This window comes from Aquarana catesbeiana, linkage group LG06 (assembly GCF_042186555.1).
Source record: "Aquarana catesbeiana isolate 2022-GZ linkage group LG06, ASM4218655v1, whole genome shotgun sequence".
Classification (NCBI taxonomy): domain Eukaryota; kingdom Metazoa; phylum Chordata; class Amphibia; order Anura; family Ranidae; genus Aquarana; species Aquarana catesbeiana.
In genome coordinates, this window is record NC_133329.1 from 211,646,106 (window position 1) to 211,661,351 (window position 15,246).

Here is a 15,246-nt window from a genome sequence, read left to right on the forward strand (position 1 = left end):
GCGCTGGCAGGACGGTAAAAAAAGTCCTGCTAGCAGCATCTTCGGAGCGGTGAAGGAGCGGTGTGTATACCGCTCCTTTACCGCTCCTGCCCATTGAAATCAATGGGACGGCGCGGCTATACCGCCGGCAAAGCGCCTCTGCAGAGGCGCTTTCCGGTGGTATTTAACCCTTTCTCGGCCGCTAGCGGGGGGTAAAACCGCCCCGCTAGCGGCCGCATACCGACGGTAAAACGCCGCTAATAATAGCGGCGTTTTACCGTCGACGCCGCCCCAGTGTGCAAGGGCTCTAAGCGATGTTTCTGGCCTCAGATCCCGCAGGGGTGCTCACCTTTGGCACTTGGGGCTCAGGGTTTGTTTACACATGCATCAATACCCTGTGTTTAACCACTTAAGGACCGAGCCTCTTTCTGAGATTTGTTTACAAGTTAAAAACATTTTTTTTTTTTGCTAGGAAATTACTTAGAACCCCCAAACATTAAACATTTTTTTTCTAACGCCCTAAAGAATAAAATGGCTGTTGCAATACTTTGTCACACCGTATTTGCGCAGCGGTCTTACAGGCGCATTTTTTGGGGGAAAAAATACACTTTTTTTAATTAAAAAATAGCACAACAGTAAAGTTAGCCCAATTTTTTTTATATTGTTAAAGATAATGTTACGCCAAGTAAATTGATACCCAACATGTCACTCTTCAAAATTGCGCCCACTTGTGGAATGGCGACAAACTTTTACCCTTAAAAATCTCCATAGGCAACATTTAAAAAATTCTACAGGTTGCATGTTTTGAGTTACAGAGGAGGTCTAGGGCTAGAATGATTGCTCTTGCTCTACTAATCACGGCAATACCTCATGTGTGTAGTTTGAACACCGTTTTCATATGCGGGTGCTACTCATATGCGTTTGCTTCTGCATGCGAGCTCAGCAGGACGGGGCGCGTTTAAAATTTTTTTTTTTTTTTTTTTTTACACTGTTCTTAAATTGTCACTTTTTATTCCTATTACAAGGAATGTAAACATCCCTTAATAGAAAAGAAGCATGACAGGACCTCTTAAATATGAGATCTGGGGTCAAAAAGACCTCAGATCTCATATTTACACTAAAATGCAATAAAAAATAAAATAAAAATGTTGTCATTTGGAAAAAAAAATGGCCCTTTAAGAGCTATGGGCGAAAGTGAGGTTTTGACGTTGTTTCCACCCTGCAATGCTATGGTGGGGGCCATCTTCCCCTCACTCGTCTTCATACCCAGGAAGGAGAAGCGGCGGGAGGGGGGGGCCCTCTCCCGATAAGTGATCTTGTAGCGCATCTGCCGCAGAGACCACTATTATCAAAAACTGGACCGCCCGCTGAAGAAGGGTTATTGCAGCTAGCTGCTGCCATAACGATATTCCTCTTCAAAGTTAAAACATATATTGGTGTGCGGCGATCCGGAAGTGGTTAAGCAGCATTTATGTAATATTTTATGCAGTATTTTTAACCACTTCAGCCCCGGAAGGATTTACCCCCTTCCTGACCAGAGCACTTTTTACAATTTTGCACTGCGTCGCTTTAACTGCTAATTGCGCGGTCATGCAATGCTGTACCCAAACAAAATTTGCGTCCTTTTCTTCCCACAAATAGCGCTTTCTTTTGATGGTATTTGATCACCTCTGCGGTTTTTATTTTTTTGCGCTATAAACGTAAAAAGACCGAAAATTTTGAAAAAAGAATATTTTTAACTTTTTGTTATAAAAAAAATACAATAAACTCAATTTTAGTCATACATTTAGGCCAAAATGTATTCGGCCACATGTCCTTGGTAAAAAAAATGTCAATACGCGTATATTTATTGGTTTGCGCAAAAGTTATAGCGTTTACAAACTAGGGTACATTTTCTGGAATTTACAGCTTTTAGTTTGACTGCCTATCTCATTTCTTGAGGTGCTAAAATGGCAGGGCAGTACAACCCCCCCCCCAAATGACCCCATTTTGGAAAGTAGACACCCCAAGGAAATTGCTGAGAGGCATGTTAAGCCCATTGAATATTAAAAATTTTTGTCCCAAATGATTGAAAAATGATAAAAAAATAAAAATAACTTTTTTTTTACAAAAAGTTGTCACTAAATGATATATTGCTCACACATGCCATGGTTATATGTGGAATTGGGCCCCAAAATACATTTAGCTGCTTCTCCTGAGTATGGGGATACCACATGTGTGGGACTTTTTGGGAGCTTAGCCGCATACGGGGCCCCGAAAATCAAGCACCGCCTTCAGGATTTCTAAGGGCGTAAATTTTTGATTTCACTCCTCACCTATCACAGTTTTGAAGGCCATACAATGCCAAGATGGCACAAACCCCCCCCAAATGACCCCATTTTGGAAAGTAGACACCCCAAGCTATTTGCTGAGAGGCATGTTGAGTCCATGGAATATTTTATATTTTGGCAAGAGTTGCGGGAAAATTACAAACTTTTTTTTTTCTTTTCTTTTCTTGCACAAAATTGTCACTAAATGATATATTGCTCAAACATGCCATGAGCATATGTGGAATTACACCCCAAAATACATTCTTCTGCTTCTCCTGAGTACGGGGATATCACATGTGTGGGACTTTTTGGGGGCCTAGCTGCATACGGGCCCCGAAAACCAATCACTGCCTTCAGGATTTTTAAGGACGTAAATTTTTTAATTGACTCCTCACTACCTATCGTAGGCCATAAAATGCCAAGATTGCACAAAACCCCCCCAAATGACCCCGTTTTGGAAAGTAGACACCCCAAGCTATTTGCTGAGAGGCATGGTGAGTATTTTGCAGCTCTCATTTGTTTTCGAAAATGAAGAAAGACAAGAAAAATGTGTTTTGTTTTTTTTTTTTTTTTTGTTTTTTTTTTTTTCTTTTTTCAATTTTCAAAACTTTGTGACAAAAAATGAGGTCTGCAAAATACTCGCCATACCTCTCAGCAAATAGCTTGGGGTGTCTACTTTCCAAAATGGGGTCATTTGAGGGGGTTTTGTGCCATCTGGGCATTCCATGGCCTCTGAAACTGTGATAGGCAGTGAAGAGTGAAATCAAAAATTTACACCCTTAGAAAGCCTGAAGGCAGTGCTTGGTTTTCGGGGTCCCGTACGCAGCTAGGCTCCCAAAAAGTCTCAGACATGTGGTATCCCCGAACTCGGGAGAAGCAACAGAATGTATTTTGGGGTGTAATTTCACATATTCTCATGGCATGTTTGAGCAAAAAATGACAACTTTGTGCAAAAAAAAAAAAATTGTCTTTTTCCCGCAACTTGTGTCACATAATAAATATTCCATGGACTCTGCATTTTATGCACAACATTTAGAAGCTTATGTCACACATCACACTCTTCTAACCACTTGAAGACAAAGCCTTTTCTGACACTTATTGTTTTTTTTTAACAGAGAAAATTTTTATTGAACAAATCAGCATTACATTACAAGATAATTTAGTACCTTCAAAGTAGAAAGGATAATAGCAGTAGAATCTACCTTCAAATTATAGTCTCTGTTTATCAGATATTCCAGTTACATAGATGACAGAAATATCACAGAATAATACCCCTTATTACATTATAGTATTATACCATCGTAGATAAAATTATGTAAGTAACCAGTTTCAATCCAGCCTGATACGGAGTGGGGGGGGGAACAGGGGGGGGGAGGGGGAGGGAGAGGAGGGGGGGGAAGGGGAACGAGAGAGAGGGAAGGGGGGGCGAGAGGGGACGAGCACAAGAAGAGTAGGCAATGAGGTATAGGATGTCCTCCAATAAGTTTCACAGCATACCAATTATGGATCAGGGGGCTCAGGGACCCCAGAGGCGTCTATCCAAGAGGACCAGATTTTATCAAACTTCCCTGGGCATTGCCTACTTTCATATGTCAACCTATATAGGGGAAGTACCATATTCACCGACCTTCTCCATGATGCCAAAGTAGGAGGCTCTGCTTGTTTCCATACCAGTAAGATTTCGCGCCTAGCATAATATAATGCATAGGTAAGACACAATTTACTATACCTGTCTCCCTCAAGATCCTCCAAATGGCTAAGCAATAGTATCTGAGGATCAACCGGTACATTTAAGCCTGTAATATTGCTCAGTGTGGAGGCCACTGCTGACCAAAAGGGTCTAAGTTTGGGACAGGACCAGACCATATTGTTTACTTTATTGACACTTATTGTTTACATGAAAACATTTTTTTTTTTTTGCAAGAAAATTACTTTGAAACCCCCCAAACATTATATATATTTTTTAAAGCAAAGGCCCTACCGATTAAAATGGTGGGTGTTTAATTTTTTTTTTTTTTTCACACAGTATTTGCGCGTTTTTCAAACGCATTTCTTTTTTTTTTTTTTTTTTTTTTTTTTGGGGGGGAAAAAACACACTTTTTAAATTTTAATTCACTAAAACACACTATTTCCCAAATGTTTGATGAAATAAAAAAGATGATCTTAGGCCGAGTACATGGATACCAAACACGACATGCTTTAAAATTGCGCACAAACGTGCAGTGGTGACAAACTACATTTTTAAAAGCCTTTGCAGGTTACCATTTTAGATTTACAGAGGAGGTCTACTGCTAAAATTACTGCCCTCGATCTGACCTTCGCGGCGATACCTCACATGCATGGTGCAATTGCTGTTTACATTTGACGACAGGCCTTTGCGCGAGAGCAGGGGGGACAGGGGTGCTTCTTATTTTTTTTTGCTTTTTTATCTTATTTTTAAACTGTTCCTTTCATTTATCTTTTTTAGCATTTTTATTGTTATCTCAGGGAATGTAAATATCCCCTATGGTAGCAATAGGTAGTGACAGGTACTCTTTTTTGAAAAAATTGGGGTCTATTAGACCCTAGATCTCTCCTCTCCCCTCAAAGCATCTGACCACACCAAGATCGGTGTGCTTTCCCAATTTCCCAATGGCGCTGTTTACATCCGGCGAAATCTAAGTCATAAAATGCTCGTAGCTTCAGGTTTCTTAGGCCATAGAGATCATTGGAGCCATTCTGGTCTCTGATCAGCTCTATGGTCAGCTTGCCGAATTAACGGCTGCATTCTCAGGTTCCCTGTTGGGACAGGACAGCCGGAGAAAATCATGGAAGACGGTGGGGAGGGGAGGGGGGGGGGGATTCCCTCCTACTGCTTGTAAAAACAGTCTAGAGGCTAATTAGCTGCTAGGATTGCTTTTACATAAAAGCTGACCGCTGGCTGAAAAGAATGATACCAAGATGATACCTAAACCTGCAGGCATCATTCTGGTATAACTTAAAGTCCAGCAACATACCAGTACCTTGCTGGTCCTTGTTGGGCATATATTGTAAACTTTTTTTTTTCATGCAGCCTGTGGGCTGAATGAAAAAAAGATATTGATCGGTGGGTATGCCCACCATTAGAATACCTCCCTTCATCCACCCACTTCTAATGATGGGCATATATGCACCGTTTATATATGCCGAAGCATGGGGGCATCCTCCCGCAAAAGGTAGGAGCAAATCACTCCTCCGCCCACTGCTGCCCCCACGCTTCGGCATATATGCTGAAGTATGTAACTGTGGTGGTGAAATCACCTCCGACAGCGCTGGGGTCACGGCTTTATGTATCGTGGGAGCAAACGCTGTTGCTGTCGAGATAAATAAATCCACGCTGTAACTGAATGGCGTACCTGCTAAGCAAATGATGGTTAACAATAAAACAAAATAACATTACAGTATAACAGTAAGACTTACCATACCTGCAAAGCAAATACAAAAAAAACATAGTAAAAAATAAAACATTTAACGCAACCTGTGCCTAAAATATATATATGCCGAAGCATGGGGGCATCCTCCCGCAAAAGGCAGGAGCAAATCGCTCCTCCACCCACTGCTGCCCCCACGCTTCGGCATACTGTATATGCTGAAGTATGTAACTGTGGTGGTGAAATCACCTCCGACAGTGCTGGAGTCACGGCTTTATGTATCATGGGAGCAAACGCTGTTGCTGTCAAGATAAATAAATCTGCGCTGCAGCTGAATGGCGTACCTGAAAACAAAAAAATGGTTAAAAGACAGTAAACTATAAAAAAATTACATACCTGAAAAGCAAACATGATAAAACATTGCAGAATAGAATACAGTAAAAAAGAGCAGAACAATAGAGAGAACAATAAAATGACAACTATTTTTGTTTTTTTATTTTATATATTTTTTTTTTATATGGTGATCACTGGTGAAAGGGTTAACTAAGGGGCAATCAGGGGGTTAAAACATTTATTAGGTAGTATATGGGGGGTCCCTGTTGCTATAAAACACTGACGGCGAACCTATATACTTACCTCCCTAACTAGCGTCACCTGTGTCACTAATACAGCGATCAGAAAAACGATCGCTTAGTGACACTGGCGACGGGGGGTGATCACGGGGTTAAAACTTTATTAGGGGGGGTTAGGGGGGTACCCTAGACCTAAAGGGGGGTACCCCAGACCTAAAGGGGGCTAACCCCAACTGCCCTAACACTTATAACTATCACAAACTGACACCAATGCAATCAGAAAAAAAAAACTGCTTTTGGTGTCAGTGTGACCAGGGGGGTACAGGGGGGTGATGGGGGAGTGAAAAGTGTGCCTGCTTGTTCTACTGTTAGTGTAGTGTTGGTGCAAACTTACTTGAATGTCCGATTGGACACCCCGCCCGCGGGAAGGCAAGGACGTACCTGTAAGTCCTTTTGCCTGCCCGTGCCATTCTGCCGACGTACATCGTCGTGCAGCGGTCGGCAAGTGGTTAAAGCCTCATAATAGCCCTTCAGTACCTGTTTTTTTTATATATATATATAAACGCAGGTCTGGCATCAACATGTCGCATCATAAAGCCTTGAATCTTATCAGCCACTTCCATTCATTTCAAATAGTAACACATCTTACCTGCACCTATAGCATTTATGGTGAGCTAGCAAAGCATTTTTTTAAGTGTTAGCTAGGCATTAGGAGAGAGACAGTCGAGATACCTGTTTCCCAGAATGCACTCAAAAATACAGAACTAGGACAGAGCAGCCCCAGGCATTTCCTGTTTGTACAGTGCTAACACAATTTACTTCAGTGCAGGCCAAACATCATGCCAGTCAAAAAAATGAGTGACAGGCCAGAGCAGAGGCACTGAGCACTATCGCCACTGGCAAAGCTTTTTATGTCAACCAAACGTTGGTGCTTTCAAGTGATTGACAATCTTTCCATAGTCCTCTTGAGCTGGACCAAGCCAAATGGCAACAAGATCAAAGTATACAAATCCATCTTGCAGTGAATTCACACACATGCCTGCTATCACGCCGCAACCTAAACATGCCTCAACGCAGATCATTTCTTTTACATCACTACCCCTTTAAGCACTTATGCCTAGAAAAACAATACTTTCGTGGGCATTTAATGAGCATTCTTGATGCTTTTTCAACAATGTGTCAAAAACATGTCATAGATGTTTTAGGCGTGGTAATGGGCTTTTCTTTCTTTGTTTTTAATTAACATATGTGAACGAGCCCTTAGCGCAACAGGTGTAGTCTGCCATATGGTGCTATACAGATCTATGGTCTGTAACTATGGAGCTCAGACCCTGAAGACCCCTTCAGCGGTATGCCCACTGTGACAGACGAAGCCTGGACTTTCAAGTCCAGTGCCACGGACAGGTGAGACAAGGTTAGTGTGTTGCTCACCATTACTGTAAAAACAGTGTTATGTTTGGAATGTATTCACTTTACAGCGTAAACTTTTCAAACTTGGCACTAAAATTCAGCCACTAAAAGCTGTGTCTCAGGTGGCTGAACAGGTGTGACATCACACTACAGGTCATACACTTTACTGCGACTTTCGCCTAGTGCTCTTATAAGGTACACGGGCACTTCCTCCCAACCTTTCTCCCCAAGAATTCGTTCCAGCATGGTTTACAATGCGGTTTCTGCTTACTAATTTTGAACACGCTTACCCCATATTCCGCACCCTACTCTGTGTGTACCCCACAGGGGAATACCCCAACTCCTAGCTATGCCAGAAACCATAAGAAAGGTGGCCATGGCTAAACCTCAGGTGAACATTCACTCTGCTCAACTCACAACTTCTACTACAGCCATCTTTGTTCAGGGCTCCAAAACACCATGTCCCTTCTCCAGCTCCTCCATCTCTACCTGAGTCGGATTCCCAATCTGAATAACTCTGCCCTGTGGAAAGAATTCACAAATGCTCTGTTCCTGTAGTTGATCCTGCACTCGCTGAACTTCTCTTTGTAACAATTGAAAATTCTGCATATAGAAAACTTTGAGTTGGTTCTTAATGTTCTTTTTACTCTGCCAGACCTAGCCCTGCAACTAGCTCACGCTGAAAATTTAGTGTCAAAATGCAGCTAACTTGACTATGGCAATGAGAAATCCTATGTTCCAGGACCATGCTTTAAAGGAGAAGTATAGCCAAAGCTTGTTTGGCTGTACTTCTCCTATGGATCACAGGAGTGCAATTCGTTTTGCACCACTATGACCCATTTTCAGCACAGAGCGGACCGAAGTGCGCTCTCTGCTGATGTCGCCAATGTCAGTCCAGGCACTGCCTCATCCCGCAAATGGGAGTCTGGATCTGCCAGGTGCCTGGACTGACACCCGGCTCAGCCTCTCAGTGAGCCGCTGAGAGCCTGAGACTGCCTCTCCTCCCCTGCCACAGCTCAGCGCTCCAATGAGCGAGGAGGGAAAGGAGTAGAGAACTCTGACTGACAGTCTACAGCTCTCTGCTCACGGAGCTGTGAAAACCAAGCGATCACACGGTTCTCACTGTAGAGGCGCCGGGGGAAAAATTGTTTCCTTTACTACTTTCTTTATTCTACACTTTTAATTGAACATTTACCTTCCACTCTGCTCTATTGACTGGATGCCTTTAAAGGCCATGAGACAAATTTCCAGAATGGACCTTATCTCCATTTACATGTATGGAATCGTGTGGCTCAAAGCCTGAACAATTGAAGCTGCTGGCTAAAGGAGCCTCACAAACAATATTTTCTACTTTTAACAATCAAAAAAATCACAAAATAAAAGGTCTTCATAAATTTAGGCTAAAATGTATTCTGCTACATGTCTGTTAAAAAAAATTCCAATAAGTGTATATTTAATTGGTTTGTACAAAAAGTTATAATGTCTACGAACTATGATAGAGATTATATATAAAAATATATATAATCTATATTAGGCATTTACGCAGCTATAGACGCTATACTGTAATGGCAGTGATCAGTGACTTGTAGTATGACTGTAATAGGGTGTTGGGCATTCTGGCTCTTAACAGACCCTTCTTGCTGGGAGGTATACTAACTGACATGGATCTCAATAGTGACACTAATACAATGATAATACTGTACACTGACACTGTAATAATGAGGCTTGAAAGGGGTTGACACCTAGGGGCAATTAAGGGTAATGTGTGCTGCTTTTACTTTACTATCTGGCTGTTTTTTCTCCCTGCTTTGCATGGAGAAGAAACGGCCAGATCACACCCCAAACCTGGAAGAATGGCCGCGATGTACAGGTATGCCACCCGCAGTATGACGATTAAAACAAGACGACAAAAAGATCATTACTACCAAGAGGAGGAGGTTGGGAGCTGGAGTTTTTTTTTTTTCTAACAGCATTATTGGAAGTTAACTCTCATACCCTGAAATTGCCCGTGGGACTTTTGCAAAAATTGCACCCAACAAAAAAAGATAAACACATTCTAACAAAAAATACACTTTTATTCAAATACATGATTTAAAAAAAGAGTAAGAAACAATTTAGAGTGGTTGTAAACCCCGCTTTGTGCTTTTTTTTTTTTTTACCTACAGGTAAGCCTTTTTATTTATTATCCTTTCCTCATTTTACTACCACTTTAATGAGAAAAGATTACATGGCCACGAAGTGTGTGTATGTATTATTTTTCGAGAATGATGGTGTAATTTAGAGTTAAAAGCACAAACATTAAATGTTACAAGAGGCAACTTTAGATCCCTGGGTGTTACCCTAGGGATTTTATGTCATGTGTTTTTAGTATTGTGCTGTGTGCTCTCTATCTCTTTAGAAAACCTTTAATTTCCATATTTTAGAGATTTAAAAATTTCGCTTAATTTGTGTCATTTTAACCTTCAACAGAATTATGAATTAGGAAGAAAAAAATCCCATTGAATGCATTTCCAAGCTTTTTTTTGTTTTGTTTTTTGCTAGGGGGAACCTTTCAGAGAGGTCATGAAAAGGATTCAAGCTATGCTGGACATCCAGGAAAAAGAGTTTGAAAAGGTAACCTTGAACATTTCTATTTCATTATTATTCCTTATGCAGCTTTTAAAGCGTTTGTTAATCCAAAAAAAAAAAAAAAAGTTCATTCTGGTCCCTTAAAGCAGATTACACAGCACTTGTGCTATGTAATCTGCCCCTCTTAAACGGTAAAAAAAAAAACCTAAACTTACCACTTCCTGTATGCCCTCTCTAATCAGACCACAATAACCAGGGCAGCTCCACTCTGATCACCGTGGTCAAAGTGCCTCCCTCTGTAAAAGGCTGCCTACTCTCTGCTCTCCTCATTCCTCCTCCTCCTCCCCCCCCCCCCCCCCCTTCCTGCCTTGTCAGCACCCTCTCTGTCTCCGGGCTGGCCCCACCGCTATTATTTTAATATTTAATATATAAATTTTGTCACTGCCAGCCTATTAGAGGCTGGCGTTGCCTGCTGTTTGTTTTTTTTTTAAAAGAGAGCGATGTAAATACTGTATATCAGCTGTCTTCGGGCCGGTCACGCGACTCGCGGCCGTTTTCCAGCTCTGGTAGGTGTCTTCTGCAGAGGAGACGAGCGGCCACGTGATCTCCCTTTGACGTCAAAGGGAGATCATGGCCCCTCCTACAGAAGACATCTTTCAGAGCTGGAAAGCGGCCGTGAGTGATGAGACCGGCCTGAAGACAGCTGATATACAGTATTTTCAGCGCTCATTTTTAAATAAAACATGCACCGTGTGCTATGCCAGCCTCTAATAGAGGGGCTGGCATAGACTTTTATACCGTAGATGCTTTAACACTTTAACTGCCCTCTTTGCAGAAAAGCGCTCTATGAATGCAGGATGGGTGTATAAATGAAAGGTCTGCAAAGGTTACAAAGATTTCATATGTAGAACCTATATACAGCTTCTGTAAATGTAAGAGGGCAGCAGAAAGGCTGGGCATAGTGCTTTGATGAGTGCCTATCACAGGTCCTTTAGCTCTATTGACCCTCACCACACCGAAAGATTATTGCAGCACGGGTGGAGGGGGATCAGAGGAGGAAGATTTCAGCTAATGCAGGAGCCAATAGCACAGAGGACATATCCGATTGACTGTAAATATTGTCCCTTGCTGATTTTTTTCATTTGTGACCAAACTTAGGCTTTAAAGCTGAACTGTATTTTCTCTTGTGAGAGAAAGATAAATAATTTCAGAACTTTTTCCACCTTTTAATGTGACCTATAAACTGTATAACTCAGTTGAACAACAAACTGAAATCTTTTAGGTGGAGGAAAGTAAAAATACAAAAATTAAATAATATGGTTGCATAAGTGTGCACACCCTTTAACTAATACTTGTTAAAGCACCTTTTGATTTTATTACAGCACTCAGTGTTTTTGGGTATGAGTCTGTCAGCATGGCACATCTTGACATGGCAATATTTGCCCACTCTTCTTTGCAAAAACACGCCAAATCTGTCAGATTGCGAGGGCATCTCCTGTGCACAGTCCTCTTCAGATCACCCCACAGATTTTCAAATCTGATTCAGGTCTGGGCTCTGGCTGAGCCATTTCAAAACGTTAATCTTCTAGTGAAGCCATTCCCTTGTTGATTTGGATGTATGCTTTGGGTCGTTGTCATGCTGAAAGATGAAGTTCCTCTTCATGTTCAGCTTTCTAGAGGAAGCCTGAAGGTTTTGTACCAATATCGACTGGTATCTGGAATGGTTCATAATTTCCTCTACCCTAAGACCCCTGTTGCAGCTGAAGAAAAACTGCCTCAAAGCATGATGCTGCCACGGCCATTTATTTTGGTGATGTGCAGTGTTTTTGTGCCAAACATATCTTTTGGAATTATGGCCAAAATGTTCAACCTTGATTTCATCAGACCAAAACACATTTTCCCACATGCTTTTGGTAGACTTCAGGTGTTTTTTTGCAAAATTTAGCAGGGCTTGGATGTTTTTCTTAAGAAAATGCTTCCGTCTTGCCACCCTCCCATAGCCCAAACATATAAAGAATATGGGAGATTGTTGTCACATGTACCACACAATATTCCTGCAGCTCCTTTAATGTTGCTGTAGGCCTCTTGGCAGCCTCCCTGACCAGTTTTCTTCTCGTCTTTTCATCATCATTTTGGAGGGATGTCCAGTTCTTGGTAATGTCACTGTTGTGCCATATTTTCACCACTTCATGATGACTGTCTTCACTGTGTTCCATGGTATATCTAATGCCTTGGAAATTCTTTTGTACCCTTCTCCTGAATGATACCTTTTAACATTGAGATCCTCTGATGCTTTGGAAGCTCTCTGTGGACCATGACTTTTGCTGTAGGATGCGACTAAGAAAATGTCAGGAAAGACCTGCTAGAACAGCTGACCTTTATTTAGGGTTAATCAGAGGCATTTTTAAATGATGGCAGGTGTGTACTGACTCTTATTTAACATGAGTTTGAATGTGATTGCTTAATTCCGAACACCACTGCATCCCCAGTTATAAGAGGTTGTGCACACTTATGCAACTTCATTTTTTTTTTTTTTATTATTATTTTTAATTCCCCCCTAAAAGATTTAATTTTGTTTTTCAATTGAGTTGTACAGTTTATAGGTCACATTAAAAAAGGAAAAAAATCTGAAATTATTTCTTTGTCTCTTTTTTTTTACATCACAGAAACCTGACATTTTAACAGGGGTGTGTAGACTTTTTATATCCACTGTATATTATGTACATTTAGGTAATAATCCAGGTCTTTTTTAACCACTTGTTTACTGTGCACTTAAACCCCCTTCCTGCCCAGACCAATTTTCAGTTTTTAGCTCTGTCGCACTTTGACAATTTTGCGGTCATGCAACACTGTAGCCAAATGAGATAAAGCTTTCTTTTGGTGGTATTTAATTACTGCTGTTTTAACAAAAAAAATTGGAAATGAAAAAAAAAAAGTTTTATATTTTGTGATAACATTTTGAAAACAGGTAATTTTTCTTCTTCATTGATTATGCTGATGGGGCGGCACTGGTGGCTGCATTTGGTGGGCACTGAGGTGGCTGCATTTGGTGGACACTGAGGTGGCTGTATTTGGTGGACACTGAGGTGGCTGCATTTGGTGGACACTGAGGTGGCTGCATTTGGTGGACACTGAGGTGGCTGCATTTGGTGGACACTGAGGTGGCTGCATTTGGTGGGCACTGAGGTGGCTGCACTTGGTGGGCACTGAGGTGGCTGCACTTGGTGGGCACTGAGGTGGCTGCACTTGGTGGGCACTGAGGTGGCTGCACTTGGTGGGCGGCAGTGATGGGCACTAAAAATGAAGTGGCTATGGCTCTTTGGCACTGATGTCCCTTTGACATAAGCCGGTGATCGGCTTTTTTTTTTTTCTCCTCATGCTGTTAGCTCAGAGTTCGGAGAAAAAAAAAAGTTACCGATCTTCTGTTTACATCACGTGATCACCTGTCATTGGCTGACAGCTAATCACGTGGTAAAGGGTCGGGACCGGCCCCTCTATTCTGATCTGTGATCAGCTGAGTCTCATTAACTCTGTGATCACAGGGGGCACGTGGGGAGCATGCAAAGAAGCGGACGTCATATGACGGCGCCCCAGCAATGTAGGTCCACGCTGTAGCTGTCATTCAGCTATAGCGCAGACGCGAGCAGGTTCAAGAATTTTACTAAGCTTGATAGAACCAGCTCTTGAGTCTATTCCACATTTTCACAGCTCTTACCGTGAAGAAACCTTTCCATATTTGGAGATTAAATCTCTTTTCCTCTAGACGTAGAGTGTCTCTGAACTGTGAATAACTCAACACCAAGTTCATTATATGGATCACCTATGTATTTATACATGTTGATCATATCCCCCCCTAAGCTCCTCCTTTCAAGAGAATACATTCAGTTTCTCTAATCTTTCCTTATAGCTGAGCTCCTTCATGCCTCTTATCAGTTTGGTTGCCCTTCTCTGCACTTTCTCCAGTTCCCCTATATCTTTTAAAAAGTTCTACAGGTTGCATGTTTTAAGTTACAGAGTAAGTCTAGGACTAAAATTATTGCTCTCGCTCTACCGATCGCGGCGATACCTCACATGTGTGGTTTAAACACCGTTTTCACATGCGGGCGCTACTCACATATGCGTTCGCTTCTGCACATGAGCTTCTACCTTTTTTTTTTTTTTTTTTTTTTTTTTTAAATACACTGTTTTTAAAAAAAAATGTGTCACTATTATTCCTATTACAAGGAATATAAACATCCCTTGTAATAGAAAAAAAAGCATGCCAGGACCTCTTAAATATGAGATTTGTGGTCAAAAAGACCTCAGATCTCATATTTACACTTAAATGCAATTAGAAAAAAAAAATTTAATTTTATTAATTTTTTTAAAAAATGGCCCTTTAAGAGCTGTGTCAAAACGTCACTTCCGCCCTGCATCGTTATGGAGACGGGTGGGGGCCATCTTCCCCTCGCTCATCTCCATGCCTAGCTAGGATCAAGATCCGATTGCCTCCGCCGCTGACGACAGATCTGGTAAGCGGCGGAGGACACCGGAGCTCAGCGGAAGGGGCCTCTCCTGCCGCTGATAAAAGTAATCTCACGGCAAGTCCACCGCAGAGACCACTGTTATAAAAAAAAAACGAGGATACCGGGGTTATGGCAGCTAGCTGCTGCCATAACAACGATATCCCTTGTCAAAGTTAGGACATATATCGGCGTGTGGGCAGTCCGGAAGTGGTTAAGCATGTTCATCTTTGTAAATGTATTTATATTTTATAGCTTCTATCAAAACTTTGTTTAGATTTGGTCAGATTTCTCCACTTCTGTTCCCATTACTGGGAGAAGAGGGTCTGCTCTGAAGAGATATTCAACACCTGAAATAGGATTATATTTCTCAAATTCCCCTCTGTTACTGTTCCAGTGACCATAAATTGTCACAGGAATACGAAGTGGTAAGAAATTTTCCCAAAAGGGGACACAAACAGCCCGTAAAAAAAATACATACATACATACATACATATATATAGATATGGATAGAGAT

General features: G+C 41.6%; 1 protein-coding gene across 3 annotated transcripts in view; it reads left to right on the plus strand.

The window, feature by feature from the left end:
* The window catches only part of USP7 (ubiquitin specific peptidase 7), a 636,127-nt gene that overhangs the window by 558,809 nt on the left and 62,072 nt on the right, over positions 1-15,246 (plus strand). For all 3 annotated transcript variants that reach the window (XM_073632969.1, XM_073632970.1, XM_073632971.1), the window contains one exon: positions 10,201-10,272. In XM_073632969.1, the coding sequence (XP_073489070.1) occupies positions 10,201-10,272 (72 nt within the window). The remainder of the gene's footprint in view (positions 1-10,200; positions 10,273-15,246) is intronic.